This window comes from Anarhichas minor, unplaced genomic scaffold (assembly GCF_050575085.1).
Source record: "Anarhichas minor isolate MPS153535 unplaced genomic scaffold, ASM5057508v1 ptg000010l, whole genome shotgun sequence".
In the NCBI taxonomy this organism is placed as follows: Eukaryota; Metazoa; Chordata; class Actinopteri; order Perciformes; family Anarhichadidae; genus Anarhichas; species Anarhichas minor.
Window position 1 is genome coordinate 4,261,379 of NW_027466456.1, and position 24,688 is coordinate 4,286,066.

General features: G+C 41.6%; 2 protein-coding genes across 3 annotated transcripts; both read right to left on the minus strand.

Moving 5' to 3' along the window:
• Positions 1-905: 905 nt before the first annotated feature.
• map2k2a (mitogen-activated protein kinase kinase 2a) lies at positions 906-9,327 on the minus strand. Of its 2 annotated transcripts, none has more exons than XM_076087689.1 (11): positions 8,445-9,327; positions 7,941-8,151; positions 6,993-7,139; positions 6,786-6,863; positions 6,373-6,424; positions 4,358-4,482; positions 3,534-3,753; positions 3,367-3,431; positions 3,191-3,252; positions 2,846-2,891; positions 906-2,756 (listed from the first exon to the last, which is right to left on the minus strand). In XM_076087689.1, exons 1-11 carry the CDS (start codon positions 8,531-8,533, stop codon positions 2,646-2,648), a joined length of 1,206 nt encoding a protein of 401 aa, XP_075943804.1. In that variant the 5' UTR covers positions 8,534-9,327; the 3' UTR covers positions 906-2,645. The 2 variants fall into 2 exon arrangements, with proteins under 2 accessions (XP_075943804.1, XP_075943805.1); XM_076087690.1 differs by having other exon boundaries at positions 3,540-3,753; positions 8,445-9,325.
• Positions 9,328-10,642: 1,315 nt separating this feature from the next.
• Positions 10,643-23,263, minus strand: pias4a (protein inhibitor of activated STAT, 4a). Its single transcript, XM_076087688.1, has 11 exons — positions 23,161-23,263; positions 20,664-21,045; positions 20,459-20,543; positions 20,308-20,349; positions 19,915-20,005; positions 18,699-18,827; positions 15,954-16,059; positions 15,783-15,856; positions 15,459-15,619; positions 14,245-14,396; positions 10,643-14,134 (listed from the first exon to the last, which is right to left on the minus strand). Exons 1-11 carry the CDS (start codon positions 23,185-23,187, stop codon positions 13,869-13,871), a joined length of 1,515 nt encoding a protein of 504 aa, XP_075943803.1. The 5' UTR covers positions 23,188-23,263; the 3' UTR covers positions 10,643-13,868.
• Positions 23,264-24,688: the final 1,425 nt, after the last annotated feature.

Sequence of the window (24,688 nt, forward strand, 5' to 3'; positions counted from 1 at the left end):
TGTTGTTGTTGTCAGGCATCTCTCTGTGGTTTCGTGTCACTTTGTGGTCATTTTGTATGGCGTTGTTGTTGTTTTGTGTCACTTTGTAATTGTTTTGTTGTTATTATTTTCTTGATAATGGAAGTTGTGTTCCTTTTTGTGGTCGTTATGCGTCTCTGAGTAGTCACTCTTTGTAGTTGCTTTGTGTATCTTTGTAGTTGTTTTGTCTCACTGTAATTGTGTTGGTGTTTATGTAGTTATTTTCTTGTCTGTGGATGTTTTATAGTCATTTTGAGTCACTTTGAAGTTGCTTTGTGTCTCTTTGTAGCTGTTTTGCATCTCTTTGTATCTGCTTTGGTCTGCTTTATAGTATTTTGGTGTCTCTTTGTAGTTGTTTTTTGTATCTTCCTGGTTGACATGTGTCGTTGAGTGGAAGTGAAGTCCCTGACACTTTGGGCCCCAGGGCCTGTGCCCTGTAGGCCCATTCAATAATCCAGCCACATTAGAGAGTCTGAATATTTAAATGTCCAGAAAAGACAATAGATATACAATACAACCAAGTCCCCATCAAAAAAATATAATTTGTATAAATGTTATTTCTCTACATGCTGTTAAAACCTATAATAAATAACGTAATGGGGAAATCTTTTTTTTATGTTATTGCATTGCCCTCAGTGTTCTCTGTTATCTAGGGCCCTGACTACAACCATATGAACATATAAACTAAATAAAGTAAATCATTACAGAACAATTCACAAGTGGCAGCTACTCTAAAATAGTTAAAAACTGTAAAACATTTACATATTTGTTGCTTCATTGTTGTCTGTATGGTTAAAACGATTTCTGGTAAGTCTGTTAGCGACATAGATGTATAGTGACGACATAGCGAACAGCAATGGCTGCCATAAATAAATAACACCTCACAGTACATTGACAAATAAGTTTTATTTTAATCTTTTTATACATTATAACCATATCCAACACATTTTTATATTATAATAAAATGACTCTTCTCCCTTGTCATGTACATAAATCAAAAATTTGTATATTAAGACTGCAAAATAGCACTCCTGTAATTTTTGTATATAGCTTTGTAGACATACAAGTGACAACGCATTCATTTTGCTCTGAACAAATGCACATTTGGGGAGGGGGGGGGGGGGGGGGTAAAGAAAGGGCAGCCATAAGCAGAGAGAATACAAGAGCTCTAGCAAGACGGCAGGCTAGCAAGTAACACCACCACCATGTGACCAACACTGACTTGGGTTACAATGTTCAAACCCTTTGTACTACTTGACTCGTCTGAAGTCTCATTCAACGTTGGGTAGTATTTATTTTTTACCACAATTAATTGGGTTGAATCACAGAAATTACTTCAACCCAAGTCTCTTCCAACAGCACGCCTCTCGGCTGGTTGTGTCCCAGGAGAAAGCTCGGAGTGCCACACATAGTACAGTGAAACCATAACCAAATACACTTCAGGGGAAAGTACAGACCAACAACAAAGAAAGAAAATACTTAAATTAGTCAATGTGATTGGAATATCATATCGATATTGCAGAGATTCAGGCTTTTGATAAAAGAAACACAAGCAAATCATCCCCATCATGATCTTGGGAAATAAAATGCACATACAGTATTATAAAGATAATAAACCATGCTATATCATCCCATGAATACATTTCGACCGTTTTTCTTCTCAACGTCAATAATGGAGATTCTGGCATTTATCAGGCCTGCACAGCATACGCCTCCTCCCATGTGAGAGACACGGTGTGGGATGCACATTGAAATGTATGTTGAGGAAACAAGGTCAACTCAGTGGAGCACACTGAATGAAGAAAAAACTAAATCAAAACACTAAGTACACTGATATACTGTTCATGAATTTGCATACGAAATCAAAGTTCTCAGGCGTTGAAAAACTTTTAGTCACGAGGACCCTCTTTGGTTTGTGACATTGTTCACAAAGTGATCTTCAGAGTGATCGCTCACTTACCTAATAGTGAAAAGGACTCCTTATACGCCTATTTGTCCGGCACACTCTCTACTGACAAATCTTATTACATTGGAAGTAATTGCAAGGCCTCTGCTGAGAACATGTATGCATGAGTAAGGTTGACGAAGGGATTTTAAATCAAAGTAGCTGCATTCACCTTCAATAAAACCACTTTAGAACTTGCAAGCAGGTGATATGTTTCGATTTCTCCGTTTGGAAATCTCTACAGCAGGTCATTTATTAAAATACAAGTCCCACAAGCCATCAACTGTTGCCATACAAAAGATTAATACAGAATATTTGTATATTCGACAATCAACAATACAAAAGAAGTTTGTCAAACAATCCAAATTCAGCTGACGCACCGGCAGCCCTTCAGTGCTTTACATCCTCTGTAGCGGTGGGGAAAAGTGAGCTGCGGCTACTCTTGACACTGGCATGGTGAAGCTGTGGTCTTACTGTACAACGACTCAAAGGGCTCTGCTGCTGGTGAAGAAATAAATGGGCGAGAGGGGGGGGGGGAGAAAACCGTACCCAAGAGCAAGATGGAAAAAAAAAAAAAAAAAAGAAGTGCCAATGTGTGTGATGGCTTGTGTACGTGTATGTGCAGTATATTTATGTGTATGCAAGCAAGACCCAGGTGCGTGTGAGGGCAGTTGGGGCCGGTTCACTCAGTGCCACGGGTGGGAGTACTGGGCTGGTTGAGGCCCATGGTTTTGCACAACCAGCCGGCAAAGTCCACTCCCTCCACTTCTGATCGTTTGATGAACGTGTGACTCTGAGGAAAAAAACAAAAAAGGAAACCGTTGTTTGTACTGCTAGCATCATTAAATAAAGATAACTGAAAATGAAGCTCAGGGTACCCACCGTCAACATCTTCAGATCGGCCCTCTCAGCCGGGTTTTTGATCAAACTGCGAACACAAATCACACCAAAAAGTTTACCGACATGAGACTGTCGAACTGCTTCTGTCACTGAAGGATTAAGTTGGATTTAATGTTTCCAAACAACCACCTCGTACATAACACAACTGCATTTCAGTCAACACTGCTGTCTTCATGTCACATGGCATTAAATACACTAAGTGTAGGAATGTAAGCTCTCTACATGATCTACTTCTCCCGCTTCACTTTTGCGTAAAAGCAGATAACAGTGTGCTTTTCTTTCCTTTTTCTTTTAGCTCGCTCTAAAAATGTGGTTGCAGAATCTCACCATTTAGTCACAAAGTCCTGGAAGTCATTGGTGAAGACCCCAAGTGGCAGTTTAGGGGGCGGCTGAGGAGGAACCAAGAATAAAAAAGGTAAAAAAAAACAGAACAATTCATGCAAACAAACATTTTGTGCAGAAATAAAAAATGTGTGTTTATGCAAATCAGCTCTTTCTCATACCTCATTCACAATGTAGTCCAACAGTTCAAAGATGGCCATGGCAGGTCTACTGTCCATCCCATGCCCTGTGAAAAAGTTGCATAACATATTAGAATTCTTCACGTAACAAAATAATTTAAAGTCATATTAAGCAAGTTTTTTATTCAATTATGTTTGACAGTCTTTACCCTTACCGCTCACGGGTCGGCCCGGTGGTCTGGGCCTCTGCATGTTGGTGTGAGGCTCTCCCTCGGCGCCGTCCATAATGGCCCGTCCGAAGATGGACTCCAGCTCTTTGGGTTCTGGTGGGGGGATGGGGTAGCGGCCAATCGCCAGCTCCACCAGGGACAGACCCATGCTCCACACGTCAGACTGAACGGAGTAGTGAGTGCCCTGCAGTCTCTCCGGCTGTTGAGAAACACACGATCTACGTCAGAAGGAGCGGGTAGAGCCAAGACGCCAGGCAGGGAAGAGAGGGTTGGGCAGAGGGCTGGGTGGGGAAGGCACAGGAAGCGGTGGAGAGGATAATGGGAGGGGGGTGTTATGGCAAGGAGAGTATGGGTGTGGTGAGGGCAAGAGGACAGAGGATGGGAGGGTTTGGCAGGAAGTGAAGGGTATCTTTGGACTGTTTTAGTTAGAAGGGTGAGCAAGGACAGGTGTGTGTATGCGTTGCGAATTATGATGAAAGAGCAAGCGTCTCTACACCACTGGTGCTTTGTGGGTGAGGGATTGGGACAGACGAGCGGCTTTCGGCACTGCACCCACCAGGTGTCTAAGAGTGAGGGGAAAGAAGGACGAGAAAGAGCGAGCACAGTTGCCTCGCTCTTTGCCAAAGAACCCTTCCCTGAGCACAGCCCTCGGCTCTTGGCAGGGGAGTGAGGGAGGGCCAGAGGAAGGGAAGGCAGAGGGCGGGGCCAGTGAACGAGAGCAATGTGAGAAACGAGGAGAAGGAAAGTGGGGATAGGGCCAGAGGAAAAAGGGGTGGGGGCGCAGGCGTGCAGAGCTGACTCACCGACATGTAGGAGCGTGTTCCAACAAAGGAGTTGGCCATGGAATCTATGAGCTGGCCGCTCACACCAAAGTCGCACAGCTTGATCTCCCCGCGAGAGTTGACCAGGATGTTGGAGGGCTTGACATCTATGTGGCAGAGGGGACGTGGGCAAACAAACAAAATGTAAAACACGTTTTTAATGAGACCCGTCTTCAGACTTATTGATCATTTGAGCTAGACATTTTTGGTAGACAGTAGGATGAGAGGGTAGTGCTTATAATAGGAAATCATGACTAAACAGATAGCTAACAAGAACACTGCTACACTGGTATGTGACTATATATACATGGGCTTAGGTATGTAAATATTATGATGGTAGGGGCATGAATGCATGTGCATATATGACTAAGTCTATGATGATAGATTTATCTTTGTTCACCATCTCAGACACTAACATGTGCAAAAACTATGTATATACAGCCGCTTTCTGATAGATATAAATATATTTTGTACCAAACATATTTTCTTTGCAACATAGAACGACTTTAGAAACCAAATATTTAGACAAGAGCTAGTCTGCCATGAGGCCTGCAGGTGGTACGCACGCAGCACCCCCCGGCTTCTTCTGTGGTGCCGTGTTAATAGAGCGAGGGAGAAAATAGCTACAATCAAGCTGAGCCCCCGTTATAAACAAGCCCGTTCCTTCACATTCCCCGCTCATCGCTGAAATACATCCTGCAAAATAATGGGGTAAGACTGAGCCCTGCAATCTGTCCTCTGTGGTGTGACCCCCCCCCCCCCCTCCCCTCCCCTCCGTCCGACCAAGGACATGTGATGAGTGACTGAGAAAGAGGTGGCATGAAAGAGCGGGAGAACGATGGAGGGAGACACGGAGGGAGGGGTCAACAGGGCGCGGCTGCTGTATAATCACATCTGAGAGGCTGTAATTACCGCCTGAGCTCACAGACGACAGTCCTGGAGTACCACCGACCCTCCAGCACAGCGAGGCCTCACTGTGAGGCACTGTGCAGGTCTGAGCGTCGCCTTCACCGGTCATGCTACAAACGTCTAAGATGAGGAACTTGTGATACTCTTCAACAATAGCGTGCCTTGTTGTGAGCGTGTTAAAACCCTTAACATGTTGATGAAGTGCAAAAAGGAGGAAAAAGGATGGAGACAATTAATACAAATTTGAAACCAATAGTACGAGGACGACTGGAGACGGTCTAATTAACGTGGCGCATTTTAAGGGTTTCACTGACAAAACAAGTTCGAAGACATTTGGAAAAAGAAATGATAGCAAAATGCTTTTAGTTAGTGTGCTTGAGTCGGTTTCAGAGCAGCAAGGATAATGTCAGTGGAAAATTAAGGGATAAACCTGCATTTTTCTTAAATGTGATGTGTAGACGGGAACATTTGCAGAGTCTCAGCTGGGTGCCTCACAAGCATGAGCAAAAACTTAGCTGCCACTAATACTGAAGGGATGGGACTCATTATATTTACCACAACAAAAGTCCATAAAAAAACATCTACGTTTTATTATTTCTAAATGAGAAATGTGGAAACAAGGCAGAGCTGTTCTAAGGCCTTACTGACACGCACCGCATTTCTATCTTCCAACTCTGAGAATGACTGAATTACAATAATTATAATCTCACACCTAATAGTCTTCTTAGTGCAAACACTACACAATAGCGAAACTGTAGTGAACAACTATAATTGAGTAATTAATCACTATGCCATTAAATATAATTAGGAGCGAATCCATCACAGTTTTAGTAATCTTGCTTGTGGGATATCTGAAGTCAAAGGCTCCTCAGGTTGAAAATAGCATTATTTTTGTAGTTTCAGCATTAGTCATTCTGGAAGCAACAGAAGTTATGCTGATAAATAACCTACAAAGTGATTGTGTGTGTCACTTATCATATTTTACGAACTACACACTCTGTATCTCTTGTACTGCAGTGATTTTGGAAATGTTGCAGAAGGGGTTTGGAGAGCAAATGTAATTCAGTGCGGCTAGAGAACACCCTCACCTCTGTGCATGATCTGGTGCTTCTCCCGCAGGTAGGCCAATCCCCTCAAAACCTGGAAACAAGAGAGGAAAACATTTAACTCAGCGCACAAATAAGGGCCACATCACATCAAATCAATAAGCTTTCCCTACGTAGATATCAATGAATTTTAAAAAAACAACCCTGTTATTACACTTAGTTTGGACTTGCAACAGTTTAAGTTGAGTAAAATACAGCGGTGACTCATGCATTACAGTACAACACGCAGCCAGTTAGGCAACACCACAAGAGAAACACGCACAGTAACGAGCTTTAAGGATTTTCATATCACTGCCAAATTTAAACTGCCAACGATTTTAAGATGACAAACGTGTCATAAAAAAAACAGAAACTACATATTTTTTGAAATGTATCAGAATTAGTGAACTACATACAGCTATGCTAACTTTCCCCAGGATTTCTTCTGGGATTCTTCTGGCTTCCTTCAGGACCTGGTCCAAGGATCCACCATCCTGTAAAGACATTTTGCACGATTTAAATATGACACACCACTTTAAAAATCAATAATAAAAAAAAATACCGGTATCCAACCACATCATTCCGTGTCCAATGGAAGACTGATAACAGTCTTTGTCTCTCACCATGTGCTCCATGCAGATGCTGATCTCCCCATCGCTGTAAAAGGCCCCGTAAAAGCCCACAATGTAGGGAGAGTTGCATTCATGCAGCACCTGCAGCTCTCTGATAATCTGGTTTCTGATGGCAGGCTTGATTTCAAGGTGGATCAACTGAGGAGGGAAAGGATGAGACCATCAACCGCTGTTCTGACAAACACAAACGCAACAGCTGCCTTTTCATCAGTCACTGACTTCCTATATACACAATATATTTAAACATTTCAGAGGTGGTGGTTAGCATAACAACAACGCTTTCATATTCATCTGCGAGCAGCAAACTCAACACTAATTATTTAGGATCTCATTTAAACTAGGCGAGTCTAGATACACACAGAAGGTCTTAGAATGTACACCCGCTTTTGAATAATGATACAATATAGCAAAGACAAGTTCCCATATTTCCAAATCGTATTTTTCATCATTTACAGAACTTTTTAGGGAACTGCCGTGTCAGCACATACTTAAAGGCTTGACAGCCTACAAGCGGAGTGTCTGTCTGGAGTCCCGTTAACTTTCTGTCTCCTAAACTGAACACCAACTTAGAGGGGAAATAAACAGATACAACAGAAAAATACTTTCAATAAGGATCCCCTGGTTAAAACTTGTGACCAGGATGTGTACTGAGAGACATTTCAGAGTGGAGAAAAAAAATGCTGACAGAAAACTATGTGATCAAAGAGCTGATTACAAGCTGCACTTTCTTTCTGACTTCTGAGGTCTACCCCACAAATGATTCATCTGTGAATAAGTAAGTAATAAGAAAGTCAGTGTGGCTCCATTGTTTGGGTGCCAGCACCAGGAATCTGGTGCGAAGATCATAATCTACACCTCTGGAATGTGTTTTGATTCACTTCAGACGCAACTGTCTCATTTCTCCTGCAACAAAACAAACGAACAGGTGTTAATGTTCACCTTCCGGGCCATGACCAGACCCGAGGGTTTGTGGCGGACCTTGTTGACCACTCCTCCATTCCCAGCACCCAACTCGCATATGGGTTCAAAATCCTCATCCTTCAGCTCCCCGACCTGAGCCTTCTGGGTCAGAAAGGCCTCCAGTCGTTTCCTCTGCTGCTCGTCCAGGTCCAACTCGCCCAGTTTCTTTTGTAAGGCCTCGAGGTTGGCTCTGTGGAGGAGGAGACCGTTAGTTCAGCAGGTTTCCAACAGTCATGGGGGAGAAGTGATAAGACAGGGACATTAAATGATGTTCTAACGTTACATAGGTAGTATATAATGATAACTTAGACACACAGGGCAATCCTAAATATCTCTTCAACACAGACACAATACATCTTAACTCACTCAGATGCAGCATCAATGGTGTTAATGATGTGCTAACGTTACACGTGTAGTATATAATGATAACTTACACACACACACACACACACACACACACACACACAAATCTCTTTAACTCACTCAGATGCAGCATCGATGGTGTTCGAGGTGGCCTGTCCCTCCCCGATGGGCGTTATGTTCAGGGGAACGGGTCTTCTTTTAGGAGCCATTTCAATAAATCACCCGAAAAGGACTTTTCTCCAATAACGCACTAACCTGGAAGTGAGCTGAGGCGCTGCTATTCTAAACCCTTTTTTTTTTTACTTGTTCGAAACTCTTGTGTGGGGAAAAAAAAAAGCAACAGGATCAGCTTCTTGGTGGCTATGAACTTAGCTAGCTAACGTTAGCAAAGTTAGTATACTTTCTGTAGCATGTCAGTCAGCTATCTTTGGGTAAATCGTATCATGCCGAGGCGATACTTAAAACTTAGGTAGGTTTCTCTAGCTTTTGGAGTGAACACATTCCTATTTTTCCTTCTTCTTCTTCTGTTATCTACCTCCTGCTACTAGCTACTAGCCAACTAGCTGCTACTAGCTAGCACCAGCTCCAGGAGAAGAAGAAAAAAACGGTGCGTCTCTCAGTCCGAACGTGCAAGCCTCCTCGTTTCTCAGCGGTTGTTACCGGCAGCGGACACCGGTGAGACCGACTCGGGTGTCTTTTTTTTTTTTTTTTCTTCCGCAGGCTCGGCAGCGTCCGAGCAACAGATTCTTCCGTATTTCAGCTCGGTGGTGCTGTGGTGGTGCCTCAATACAGGAAGCAGCAGCTGCAGCAGCATCAGACCTGTGTGTGACACCCACAGGGAGAGCCCTTCAAATAGAAGTTGCGCGAGACGAGACTGAGGCCGTGTCTGACAAGTTGAGACGAGAAATGCAGAAACATCTCATGGGAGATGAGTTTGTGATGATAACACCTCCGGGATGCAGTTTTTTAATGAGATAAAGGTTCAGTTTTAACCATTTCTTATCCACACCGCTGCTTTCTTATGTGTTTTAATGGCAGTTAGTAAACAAGCTGCGAAGCACAGCACTGCCACCCAGCGGTAAGAGGAGGGAAATGAAGATTCAAATACATTATTATTGGAGTATTTTTTATTTTTTTTAAATCACTACATTTTCAGTTTGAACTCTTCAAAGTAAAACATGAAGTTGTATTTATTTATTTAATGATTTAAATCTTCCTCACTCAGAGCATTTTTTACTTTTTAGATCATTTTGTCTGTGTTAATGCTACGGCATACATTTTAGCAAAGTTTATTTTTATTTATTTTTGAAATAAAACTTTAGCTCTTTTAATATGTCTATAATACACTATAGCCAAACCCCAAATAAACCATAGAATAAGACCACCATTTTCGAATCTCATAAACAGCATAAAAACATGCAATGCATAATATCAGGCTTTCAGTCTAGAGGGTTTAAACAATGTCACTTTTACGTTGGTAAAATAAATGCTATTATCCTTGTTTTCACTAGAGGCATCTCTGCTTTATGCGTTTGATGCAATGCATCAAAATCCATGTTGCTAATCAATGGCAAACCCTTCTTGCATTCAGTATACACAACATAATTACATTTTGTGGGGGGTTTGTTCCCCATAAAGAGAAAACAGTGGAATTATGTAAACAAACCGGCATTTAAAAGGATCCAATTCCGTAAAATGAAAATGTTTTATTACACAAAAAAATTCTTCAGTAGCCAGAGATGAAGCATTGTGGGACAGTTAAGCTGCTGCAGTTTCAGGCTCCTGTAACTTTGCTTTATGTCTAGAGGCTAGATTAAAAGTGTTCATTTCTCAGTAACTGGGAAATGGTTAATATATTTGAACAAGTTATGTGAATGAATACTGAGGACTAACCGTCATCATACAGGTGATCCAGACTGAGAGGTGACAGCACAGCTAACTTAGCATTTAATGCTGCCTTATAAACAATTACTAAGAATAAATAAATTACTTTTATTCCATATAGGAAGTAAAACTAGACATTTTTTATTTTTATTTCACTGCACTTGACATAAAAGTAATTATGGAGCAGCCAAATTAAACTACTTAAATGTAATAAAGAACCCAAAGAAGACTTTTAGCAACTCAATTTCACAAAAGACTGAATTTATTATCAGACTAGTTTGCTTTGAGGTTGATCCGAATCATTTTTGAAACACCTGCAGACATCAAAGCTGAAAATAAGATGCAATGAATTCATCTCAGGATCCCCTCATTAACAGTGGCTGTCTGGCTGAATACATACAGACTACTTTCAAAATAAAACAATGGCAGACATGTTTTGTTTTTTAAGAACTGATTTTAATTAATTCCACACGTCAATAACAGCTGTTAGAATACGATCATTTGAAATTTTACAGTTTTATCCTCGACAGGCATCAAATGTGTCCCCAGGTCTGAGCATTTGGTACAGGCCATAACAATGTCCTCCCAGTCCTCTGTGGCATCAGGTGCTGCTGCCCTCATCAGCATTCTTATTGTCTGTTTGCCTGTAGGAACAACTGGAGGCGATTCAAGGCTTAATAAAATATTATCTTAATTTTATTGTCTTTTAATATGAACATATAAAAAAAAAAAAAACGCAACAAACAAAAAAACATTTACATCATGGATTGTAAGCCTCTGCCCTCATGCTACCTTATGCATTATTATAAGAAGAAGAAGAGATGCCACTAGAAGAAGAACAGACCCTCCGCGCGCGCGCGCTCTCTCTCTCTCTCTCTCTCTCTCTCTCGCTCTCTCTCTCTCTCTCTCTCGGGCTCCCAAACAACCTGCGAACGTATCTGGCTCAGTTCTACAGAAGCGACCTGCTTCACTTCTCTCATCTTTAACCACAAGGCAAAGAAAAGTTTCGGGGATCCACTCAAACAATTAACCTTTTACACAGACAAGTGAACAATGTAATTTTTTATATGTATAGCAGTTACTTACAAATACAAATTGCCTAGTTAAAGAAAGGTATTAGAGTTTCTTTACATTATATAGCTTCAGAGCGCCTTCTATAGAATTTCCTTTTCAGGGACAGACTGATGAATTACTGGCAAAAGTGCCATCAACCAAATTGTTTGTGGATTATCAAACATTCATCAACAGTTTATTGATTCTGTAAACCATGTCAAAAGAGAGAAAAATGGAAGACCAGATTTCGCTCGACCTACTTTTCCCATCATCGGCCTCGTCGGAGGATGCACGAGCGACAGAGAGGCCTGGATCGATGTGAAAACGTAATTTCTCTGTGCTCATGAGCAAGGCGAAAGAGAACCGTGCTGATCAAACCGTAACAAAGGGATGATCAGATAGGCAAACGTACAATGTGGAGTTCATCCGAGTCACTTCTACTCTCCTCCCCAACTGATCACGATGGTCAGGTGTCCTTCATTAACACTCACTACACGAGGGCGTTTAGATAAATAAGCCTTAAAGTTGGGATGACGTATCAGATGAAAGTGCAAACATCTTTTCTCATCTTCAAACACTGATGACCTTCCTAAAGCCTGCACATGCAGCCCGAGTATCCTTCTTTGTGGAGCAGCCGTCACATACTGACAATACTAGTGCAAGGGCAGAGGAATATTAGGGATTTTTTTCAGTCTACAGCATGTAGCAATTAAACTCCAATTCTTTTCCAGCAAATAGACGTGACCTTATCTACATCGAGAGGCGGCCGAGGGGATTGTTAGATGAAGCAGCGCCACTTGTTCCAGACAAGACCATTTGTAATCCAATCAATGACTTTAAGCGCGGTGGGGTTGCACTCATTGACACTCCATTAAGTTTCGTCGTGTCAGGCATGTTGAACCCGAACGCAGCGAAGTACTCTGAAAGGGGCTTCGACTCAGGTCGGATTCATTCAGAGGAAAAGAAAAGGGAGCGTTCATCAACAGCACAGCCATGAGCCCGGAAAACAACTTTAACTAAACACACTCAAAAACCACAGCAGCAGATCTGTAACCAAAAGCTCCGGTCTGCACAGAACAGCCAAATGTTAAGTCAATTGATTACACACAACTGTTAAGAAAATGTGAAGCTATTAAATAAATATGATACTTCCAGACGAGGACATCAAAATGTGGAGAAAAGAAAAGAAAAGAAGGGATGACAGCACTTCTGATTCCTGCTCCATAACTGTCCTTCACCACAGATTGTATTCTGCCTCTCTGTCAATTTCTCCAACTTGAAAACCATCAAAGAAATAAAACCCCTTCTCTCAGGCTGGGGTCTGATCTGCTGACCAGTTCCGCTCGCCTAAAAACAACGGGCTCCAATCTCCACCACTCAACAACAACAAAAAAAAAAGGCATCAAAATCTCATGTTCCTGTGAGTGAATCCTTAAAACAGATTTACTTTGGCACAGCCGCCACACAGTCGTTTTGATGCATTTCGTTAATATGCGACGCTGATATATCACTCCTAACAAATCCTTTTAACTGCAAATTATGTTTCACCGAGTCCCCCCACAACTGTTTCCATCACTGACACCTACACTCAGCTTGGTTATCCACAAACTATCTCAACCTTTAGCGGAGATCTTGTTGCTGCAGAGGGAACAGGGCTGTACGGGACGATGGAATAAAAGAAATAAAAGAAATGAAAACAAAAATGTAGGAAAACAAAATATCCAGTGTAAAATTGGCTTCAGAAAGACGCATCGATTCTTCTGTCCTCCACTTCTTTCTAAGCTACTCTCTGGTCAGTCTGCTAAGATTGTATGACTGAGGTAGGTTCTCTTTAGCGAAGGACAAAATAAAAATGGAAAGCATCACACATTGAGGCCAGTACTGTGATCTGCCCTTTCATTAATAAAAAGGATAAATTACTGAAAAAAAAAAAAACTTTCAAGCTTTGAATTCATACTCTGAAGAAAGAAATAAACACAACGGGAGAGATTTTAATTTGCATCACACTCCAGATATATCTCTGCCTTGTCCTCCCCCAAATTCTCCAGTCGTCGTTTTTGACCTTTTACCAAAAACTGCTGAGGAGACTCCATTTTCAACTTGCCTGTTCATCACAAATGTGACAAAAAAAAAAATCAAAAGATGCACACATCGGACGCCCGTGGCTAAAAGAGCCTGTAATTCCAAGTCAAATACAAAGAGAGATGAGGTGGTAGAGAGGGACCAGTCTGGAAAAAGAGAGGCGGAAGGGGGAAGGAGAGGGGGGGGGAGGGGGTTGGTGGTGCACGATCCATTCAGTCTCCTCAGGTAGAGGCAGGACGGTACAGATATTCACTGCAAGGTGACTGTTGGCCAAAAATAGTTAGAGTTGCTTCCAGTGGTGTACAGTACAGAGAGGAATCCTAATCCCTCTAGATTGAAGCTTTAACAGTGCTTGTTTGAGTGTGTTTGTTTTGACTGGATACAAACCAGAGAGCTGCTAAAAGGCTCCGACGTTTGGGCATTAGGGAGGGTGCGTTGCATCTAGTGGATTCCTGTGTTCCTGTCCTTTTAAGCCCCCTGCCTCTCGGTCTCTGTGTCAGTCTACGAGGGGACAGAGCTGTGGGGTCAGTAGGCAGTGACCAGGTCCTTGTCGTAGTTGTATCGGCCCCTCTTCGGGGCCGGACTGTCGGCGCTGTCCTCAGTGTCCTCGCTGTCTCCTCCTGCCCCGCCCCCTTCCTCCTCAGAGGAGGAGTCAAGAGTCAGATCTACCACCGCACCTCCTCCCGGTGCCACAGCGGTTCCTCCTGACATCCCCACAGAACCGCTTCCGGACTTGCCCGTCAGGCTGGTGCTGCTGTGGGCCGGTGAATGACCGTTTGCCTCAGGAATGCCTGCACACATCAAGGCCGTTTTAAAACGGAACGCGTAACGATTTACACGAGGAAGCTAAAAATCCACACATTGATAACGAGAGGTTGAATTGACCGGGTTCGACACTTACATATATCAACAACAGGATAATCTGGCGTGTTGCTGCGTTCTCTTTCTCTGTCCCTCTCCTTCTCGTCGCTGATGGGTCGCCAGGATCCGTCGGTCAAGTACTCGAGCTCCTCAATGTCCTCACTCGTCTCCTTCAGAATCTCTGATAGCAGCCTGAAATACACGATGGGGTTTAGAGTCGCCGCACTAAACAGATTTCACACACAGATTTCCCCTCCCCCCCCACTAGACTCGGCTGCTGAAAGTGAAAGCTAGACAGATGAGCTGAAGAAGGGACTTTCACACAGGCTTAATTTATGGAATGCAAATATAACTCAAAGCCAAACTGTAAGACAATGCTTTCAGTGTTTGTGAAAGTAAGGGAGTGCCTGTGGAAGTTGCTACACGCCCAAATGGTTGTGGATGAAAGTATTTTATCCTGTTTCTTTATTTATTAAATGGACTGCCGCTTCATTTGTGCATTTTCTGCTATTCTGATGAGTTCAAATGCAGTTCTCATTCATACAAACACTGCAGGCTGATTATAGATGAACATGATGTTCCTACAGCTTTGTTGACAGAACAAAACTTTCCACAACTGACTGGTATCGTTATCGACTACTACACTTTTGGGATGTCACAATACCAGTCAGTTGTTGAAGGTTCGCCTCATGTTTCTCGCCTACATGATTACACTTGAACACATCCTAATAACGTAATGTATCTTCGCCCCAATACTCATTCTTACTGGATAGAGAATGAACGCATCATAATGTAACTCAATACAACCTCTGAACGTTAGCCGTTAGCTTCGTTATTTAGCCTAGCTGGACTGTGATGCCAACCGGCTGCTAACAGCAAACGTCAACAGGATCTGTTGTTCACAATGTAGCGTTATCGTCGGGGACATTTTGTGCCGTTAGTCCCAAGCTCTAATCTTGTGGAAAAACAAGCACAGTCACATTTTTTGAATTTCGGCAGAGACTTGGTACTCGTAAAATCCTTCTTCTCATGCCATGCAAAAAACATTGAAAGCTTTTAAAATGAAAACACAGTATGTTGGTGCATGATTCAACTTTCATCAAGAGTCCTTAAATTGCCCCAACGTCTCTGCAGCTTGAATAGTTTCCCCTAACCTGGCTTCAACCCACTAAAGCGTAAAGTTTCTGAATGTATTGAGTGGAAGATGGTGCTGCAGCGGTGGGACAAGTCAGAGCATGTCTTCTGTCTCCTTACCCATCAATAGTAAGCAGCTCAAAGGGGGCGGGCTTGTCACAGACGGGGCAGGTCCACGTGGGCTTCTTCTCATTCATCTGCAGGAAGAAGACTGCGTCGAAACACTGAAGATGGGCGCAAGTTAAAACTCGACAGGGCACACCGAGCCGCATCTTCACCAGCTGGGAAGAGGGAGAGAAGAAGAAGAAGAAGCATGTTAACAGTAATCAAGCTTCACAGTAAAAACATTTGTGAAACTGGCCTTTGACACTGCAGAACAACTGAAATAGAACACGTGCAGGACATTGAAGTCTGACCCCTTCCTTAAAATGAAGGTATACTCACTGGACAGATGAGAGACACCCGGAGGCCCGTTGTCGCAATTTCACTCTCTGGGTCAAAGCGTAGTTTGTCTTGGACTGTAGATAACAATATCATGAAGTGTCATCATAGTTTATCGGACAGTATATTTGAATATTTTAAACATTTGGGCAGAGTACAAAAGGTAGCACTTACTGCGTTCACGACAGCGTTCTGCACTCTCCACGGAGCAGAGTTTGAGCTGGTTGAAGAGGTCGGCTGCAGTGAAGACCCTCACTAGATACACGGCCACAGAGTACCGCTGAAAACACACGGTCACAGGCTGTGAGCACTCATTTCAAAAGACAACCCATCTTGAATAGAGCAAACACACCAGTGTCAATTCTGTTAACTAAAGCCGTGACAAAATACGTTGGTTAACAACATTTTTGTTCATGACTAATGATACACACCGACGTCATTAAACACCAACGTTGACCATATCAAAACATACGAGACTAAAATGTAGGTTAAAAAAAATTAAAACCAAATCTCTCTATTTTCATCACCTTCCACCTTCTCTTCTATCTAATCACTCACTTTCTGTCTCAAACACTAACTCACTCAAACTATGAAGGACCAAAAGGACCAAAAATGCAACTAAAACTAAAAAAAGCATTTTGTCTACCGACTAAGACTAAATCTAAAATAGCTGCTAAAATGAACAAAGGCAAATCTGGAACCCTCCAGATTATATTACTCTATTTAATGCAAGCGATCTTCTTATATGATATTATATTGGCGAATTAAAAAAAGTCACACCTCAGGAAAACCTTACACAGCTAATTTATTTGATTACAGAATGTTCACCATCTCTGGGATCTTTGTTATAATACGCTAGATACTGAGAGTACATTAAATACATTATTTTAAGCTTTCGTGCAAATATGTCTTTATGCTTAAAAGGAAAGTTTGCATATATTCAACCTCATCGCTACGTATCGGGGTTATGGTTGTAGTGTGACAAACGCCTGCAGCTTTTGCCGATGTGCTGTGTCTCTGGGGCGCAGCTGCAAAGCCTGTTGATCCTGCATCCAGAGAGAACTACAAGGAAGAACTACAGAGAGCTACTTCAGCTTCGGTAGCTGTGGTCACAGTCGCAGACGAGAACCCGGAGAGACTGAGCCGTGTTTTGCGTTACTATGCATGAAAGTTTCCCTCCTCACTCGGACAGAAGTGCGCTGGAGACCTTCTTCAGAATCCTGAAGATAAACTGGAAAAGGCAACCAAGACCAGCGGTGCGATCTTTGTCACTGTAATTTGATAATGTAATAGTCTGCATCCGAAGAAGGAAAAAGAGTCGCTAAGAAGCTGCTGCAACGGAGCAGCTGGCACGGGCTCATAGAGACTCAGTGAATTAAGGATTTATTCAACCAAACTAGAGTGGCTGATTGTTGGAACAGTGGAGAGTCAAACCAAGACGGGTTTGGTGAGTTTCATTTGGTTTGTTTGAAATATTAAGCTACTCTTAGATCAGGACAAGAGAAAAACAAGAGTTCAGAAGGTCTACGGTCGTATGTTTCAGTTTAGGTGAAAGAATATTTTCTTTTTTCATTTTGTGAGTTTGTTTATCAGACTAAAAAGACAGCTTGTGTAACGTCGTTAACGTGCACAATGCATCCTGGTGCATGTAGGCACAACCGGCATGGCTCAGCTTTCTCGGTGAATATAGCAAATATAGGTACGTGGGAATTACTTTATTGGAATACATTTGCCATCAGGACTTATTGGACATCCAGAAAAAAAGGTGGCAAATTTTCTCTTTAACCAAACTTTAGAATTTAGGGATGTACAAATGGGTCAACTTTATTTATAACATTGACCTTCAAATTATTTTTTTTTGCTGGTCTATTCAAAGGTAGTTCTGTAGAGTTGCAGATAAAGATTAGGCTCCACTAATCAGTGTTTCCCCTGAATTCATTCTGCAGCAGCAGTTATGAACTGCGAGGCTCAGCCTCCCAATACACACAAACAGAGCGCAGCAGAGATGAGACGGGTCAAGATAACGCTTTCAATCTCGGTTACATAAAGGCTCGGTAGTGAATAGTTTCATACTATTTGTAGAATAAGATTCCAGTGATGGCTGCGTCTAACAGCACCATAAATCACATATATTTATTATGTCATAACACATGACAGACATTCAGACTTGCATCTATTATGTAAGCTGAGCAAACAATCCTGTGATCCACTTCAAACAAACCAAAAAGAAATGTTTGTTTCCTCTAAAGCAGCAACATTTCTCAACACACCTCTTAAGTGCTGAAGTTGGTTAAAAACTGCAGAATGCTTTGATCGTGTTGTGGATAAAAGGAGGCTGTCGCAATACTGTTCAAACCTTCATGCTAGAACAGATCTGTAATGACACTCCTCTCTCTTCCCTATTATACAACACACTATAGAGCACTGCTCAAAATATACATCGTACAAAACAAGCAAATTAAAGTTTTGATGTGGACTATTTATTCTTAACACAGAGCTATTAAGCTGTCAGGCAACTTTAGTGCAGGTTTACCGTCAGCTATCATGATCTGTTTATTTCCAAAACTCTGGGATAAAGAAAAAACTATTAACACACAAAGAAAACTGAATACAAAAACCAGTATCTCACCGTGTTTACTTTCACATTGCGCATCTCTAATTGGTTTACACACGAGCTCTAAAGACGAGGGAGCTAGCAGAAGCAGACTTGCAGCTGCTTATCTAGATCAAGACGCTAGAAAAAGTAGTTCAGCATTTTGCCCTCAGGAGCTTTATCTTTTATTTTTATATATTTGTAGCATTCACAACTGGCCAATGAAACACAAGAAGAAAGACTTGCATGTCCCAGTTTGCATCGGTGCACCACCACAACCCTAAGCTACGTCAACACATGTGAAATATTCAGCATTAGACTCTGACCTTGCCAAAGTTTCCCCAGGTGACGGTGACTCTGTTGGTGGCACTGGAGAGATGCAACCAGGGAGTGATGTTTACAGGACGACAAGGACGGCGGGGCTCCACACCAGGCTTATTGGAGGGGTAATAGCCCTGTAAACACACACAAATACCAAAGAATGATGTTAATTATCCAATATATCATCTTAATCAAATTGGTTTTGAGTAATTTGTTGACATAACAGACATCAGAAGTCCCTCTGAAGGGCTTAGATACAGTATAAAAGACTAACTGGGCTCTTGATTGTTAGTTGTGCCGTCACTTTTTAAACTGTGAAGCTCTAAAATTAAAAAGTGAAAAGACAAGAAGCTGTTTGATTGCAAATAGTTAAAATAGAAGTTGGAGCAGAACTGAAGGAGGAGCGCTGAGCTCAGAGCCTTAGATTACAGTCACTCTTTCAGTGTTTTCCTCTGTGTGTGCTTCTTGGTGTTATTTGATCTACTTCTGTACATCTGATTCACACCAAACAAAGAAGCCTCTGATATTAAAACTTGAGTATATGTGACTGAGAAAAACTCTTTTTACCTCAGCACCCGTTAAAGGTACGTGGGTGTCTTTGGTTCTATTCAGCACAGCTACACAGCTCATCATAGGTGACAATTTTGTCAAATATTTAACAAATTGATCGTTACAAAGACTCAAAGAGAAAGCCAGTCTCTTCATATTTTAACTATATTTACAATTTGTCTTTGGCCAAGTTTGAGTAGTTTATTACAAAAAAATATACATAGCATCAAAACCACAACTAATCCCTTATTTGTGTATCAACTGCGGTTCACTATGGTTCAACTGTTCAAGTGAACTTTTCAGTGAATGTTGTCTTTCCAGTTTGATTGATGACTACACACCTTGTGAACAGCAAAACTGCTCGTGAGTTGATGCCTTTAGGCTGTCTACCCAACACTTTCTGTCCCTGGACATTATTTATTCTTGCCGTATTTAACATCCACCTGCATTAGGTGGACGAATCCATCACTACCATATATTAGTTTGGCTGTGACAAGTCAGTAAGTGTGCCATTGACACCCAAAATAGTGACTCATTGACTGCATTAAAGAATAAATGGCTTAGAGGGATGACTGAAGAAATTATTTACCATGAGCAGTGGAATAGCCAAACTTTAGTCACATTTGTACTCGGAAGGTGAGGCTCGTCTCTCAGAGAGGTAAATGAACTCACCGGCACGTGACAGTACGACTGGTTGACTTTGACAGCAATGTTGGGAGGATACTGGTCTTCCTGGACACCGATGGAGTCTGTGTAACAGATTCTGCAACAGAGAAATACGAGAGAGAAAGTTTAGCATCGTGACAATGTCTGACTGTTTAGCCAATTAACATGCCTGAATCTGTATCAGTCAAGTCTTTGAGTAATTCAGAAACGGATTCTTCAAATAAGTTAATCAGATACTCCAATTTTAAAGTAGATTAAAGGGGGAATTCAAATGCCATTTTCCATTTTTTCCCTTGTGAGAGAAATTCTGATGAACAGCACAGTCACAGATATTGAAATAGGATATTGATACATTAAGGATATTAAAATGTGTTTAAATGGGTTCTAGTGGGAACTTACCTCAGAGCCACTTGGATTGATTTCATTCCAGGACGAAGCTCACTTTGAGAGTAAAAAAGGTCACAAATAGAATTGAGCATTAGTTACAGAGTTTGTAAATAAAGCTAATGTTAAAAATTCAGATCGGAGGAGAAAGTTTGGATTTCCTTACCTTGCATTTCTGATCTGGTCTGCTTGGTTTGGTGTTAATTCAAATATGCATTGACTGTCCTGCAGTTTCTCATTGTTCTGGGCAACTGTAAATATGTTTAGAGAGAATCCATCACAACCACAGCACAGTATGTAGACATAACAATTCCTACAAAACAGATTATTTAAATACAAGGATACAGAAAAATCAAGCTATATACACTCACTTAGCTCTGTTGGTAACAACAGTGTCTCCAAAGTTTGGTAAAAGGGCAGTGGCACCAGCTTGACCTCTGCTGCAGGTGTGGGGATCGGTTTGGAAATGCCGTTGAGGTAGTCTGCGCCCTGAGAGGTGGCCGTGGGGGAGGAGCTGAGGGATGAGTAGGCGACTGGGACGCCATCTGGACGCCGCGCCGCAAGCCAGCCAGATGTTTTGGGGAAGCGCGACTCGTAGAGCTGCCTGACATTCTTCAGAAGCTCCGGGCTGTATTCAGTCTGCACTAGCCTCAGTGCTCGCCCCACCAGGTCCTGTTTCAGCCCACTTTTGCTGCGGCCCATTGAGGCCAGCAGCGTCTGCAGGTCTGAGACCCGGAAACTTTTGACCATGTTCTAAAGGGAGGACAAGACAAAAAACATTAGAAACACAATACTGGGACAATGACGTCTGTAAACGGGGAAGGTTTGGGTGACAATGCCATGAATTTAAGTCCAGAGTCATATTGAAATTCATGACAAATCCAAGGGGTATTGATACTTGATCATAACGCAAAACCAAGCTTCTCTGACTTTTTCAAGCATTTCACGTTGAAGTTTTTCTGAAGATATTTAGTCAGATTTTCTAAAAGGTATAACTTGCTGTGAGGGAAAATTACTGTCCAACTATATAACCCAGGGTGGAAAATACATCCCAGTATCTCAGTGTAAATATTCTGTGAATTGTAGGGATGCACCGGTAATGATATCGGAACAATATTGACTTAAATAGCTGGATCAAGTATCGCTGACAATAAGGCAGATCTATTGAATAAAATTCTATGTTTGTATACCGTATATGTTACACACTGGAATTTTGATTCCCGTTTAAGTTTTGACTAAATTCTTGCTGCATTAAAAGTGTTTACACTTAAATAGCAATTCCTAAACATTTTACCAACTTGTTGTGCGACTTACTATTTCAATGATAATTCATTAGATTTATGTATTTATTAGTCACATTGTGTTTTACAAAGTAAGACAGGCAAAGGTTAAGCCGAGTCTGATTTTTCCACACAGTGAGGGACACGGCTTATTAATTAAACACTGGTATCGGATCAGTACTCTGTATCAACCGAGGAGGCCCACAACTGGCTCCACACAAATATTTACAATATGCAGCATTTAACATGACATAACGGTGTATAATACTATTTGATTCTTTCTAAAATTAGCTTCTGTCCTTAGTCCCTTTAATCCTACAGCAATTGAACCTGCCTCGTCATAAGTCAGATATAGAAAAAGTCACCTCCTTATTCTGACCACTTGCAATATTACCCTGTTCTTAAAGAAATTGAGTTACCATTAAACAAACTGCACTGCAGCAGCAGTTAAAATGTATTACTGCACCTCTGCATGTCACAGCATTACATACACACATCACAGGTTAGGCACACAGAAACTACACAGACAACAAGGTCCAGCAAGCCTGAAAAGCAAAAGGCATGACTACCTTGAGCAGCGTTTAGTTTAAGGATATACATCTTACAACTTACAGTTTGGATCTTTATTGATTTTTTGTTTTTTAAAGACTCAGGTATAGTTTGGCTTACACAATGTTTACCAAAGGCTGTTGTCCCATGAGGTGGAATACACCTTAGATGTAATACTAACGTCTGCAAAACTTTACTTAAAATATGGTTAATAGCTGATGGACGCCATGATTACCAAGTATTCCCCGTTACATCTTATTTGTATCCGTTTGTGCAGCAGCAACAATCAAACCGTAATAAGCGCAGATGTTTTCCCTTTGAATGAACACAACACGGATTGTTGTTACAAGAAAAACCTGAGCCGTGTTAACGTTTCAAGCTTTTAGCTTTGTGTGACATTGTTGAGTTGGGCACCAGTTGCACAATTTGCTGTGTCTAAGATTAAATTTGCACAATAACGCAGCTGTCCATTAGGCTTCTGCTGGACGTGTAGGGCAAAAAAAAAACAGCCATAAAAGACAAAGTAAAGTTGCCATTTTATCAGGATCACTTGAACAATATAGGCTGCGCTAATCGGCTGGCTAGCTTCTCCACAGACTGGGCTGTCGGTATTCAATCATGGCTACTGGACATTTTGACAGGTGCACAGCTTCATAAACTAACCGGCTAACTACAGAGAGACATCATAATGAGCCAAATAGCATCGAATAGTACCGCGCCGGGAAGCATGCTTTCAGCAAACCACCAAGTGTTTTTTTTTATGGTCCCCATCATTCATTATCGGTGTCTTCCTCCAGAGCCAGCGTGATGCTAGCTAAACCAACGCACTTGCATTAGTTAACATTACCTAGCATGCTATCTATGTTAGCAACACAAGCTAGTTCGTTGAGTCGTGACTGTAATACGCCACATTTCTAAGAGTACAGACTCGTAACTATATCTATACAAAGCCCCCAGTTTCCCCTTGACCAGGCTGAGTTTCAAACCCCTCTCCCGCGCCATTCTCCCGTCAAACCAAAGCTAGCAGAGCTCTACTTGCCATCGCTTCCACCAGTTCGGCCGCCATCTTTGTGCAGCAGTACCGCGAGAGCCAGAGACGACGGCTAGTCTTTCACCAATGAAACGCAGACCTTGCTTTGACGGATGGGCAGCCTCAGCCAATCACAGGGCGGATGCGACCAGAGCCCGAAGATCTATATACAAAATGGGCGGGACCTAGATGTTTTAAAGTTACAGTGCAACTTTTTAAAAAACACTAAGAGACAGGTCTCATTTCCAAATTAGGCCTTAGTGTCCATCAATGATACCACGTGTAAAAACATTTTGATACCCTTGATAGTTCGGTTTTATAGTATCGAGATATTGTGAATGTGTCTATTGAAAATGGTTAAGATTCAACTTGGTTGTAAAGCATGGGGTGTCAAGTGGATCAGGTCGCATGGTCTGTTCAAATCCTGTCCGAACAAAAGACTCCGTTCCAGGTTTTGTGACCGGCCGTGAGATGTGTAGTTAATGCTTTGTCTGAGTTATATTCATGATTGAATACAAATGAGTAACTAATGAAATACACTTTCACGTCAAAGTATAGAACCGCCATACCCTGTCCAAAGCTCAAATACCATGTGGTGTCAGGCTTTTAGCTAAATGGAAACAAGTATGCTGTGGACACATTTATACTCCCTCTGGGGATCCAGCCCGGATTTTCCAGAAGCTCCTTATATGAGGGGCAAAGAAGAGCCTCATGGAAACACAAAAATCAATTGAAGGAGTTGCAGAATCATGTAATAACATGGTTCGTTTTGTTTTGGCTTTACTTTGGATGCGAAACATCAATAAAACAATACGGTGCGTTCTAAAGGACAGCTGGTTTTGCCACCATGGTGCTTCAAGGAAAAGGTTATCTACGATTAAGATTTATGAATAAAATATATAAGATATAGGAAATGTACTATTTAGCTATTTTCAAACACCTTCCTAAATTTAGTTCACAAATACAGACCCAAATGTTATTTTTGTTCTCTATAATACATATGTATTTTAAAATTCTGATATTGGTTCATATTTTTGAATTAATAGGACATCATTTTGCATAGAAGTTGATAATTAAGCTAATTACAATACAAAAGCGTGCCAATGTAAAGGCAGAATGGTTCTCTCTGCTGTGTATGTAGGCTATAACATGTTCCTTTATTTAAACAGAAGAGGGCAATATGGTCCATGATGTGACCTCATTTAATTCATCCCCTCACAAAAAACACAGAACGAAGTAGGTACAGATACTATACTATTACTGTTATCTGCTCTAATGTGATGACGGCTGAGGGGAAATTGTGTAGGACAACATTTATATCTTATCGTTGGAAGATTTCAATCTCTACAACTGCACCGTTAACAAGTACTTTAAACTAATGCACAGAGACACTTTTAAACCTTTATTTGTTTCAGATACCACAGACTTTACAGATACAAAACATTGAAATAATGGACATTGATAATTTGCCATTTGGTGTAACACTGTAACTGTATTACAGGACTTTGAATTTAACTATTTCACACACTGAAAGTGT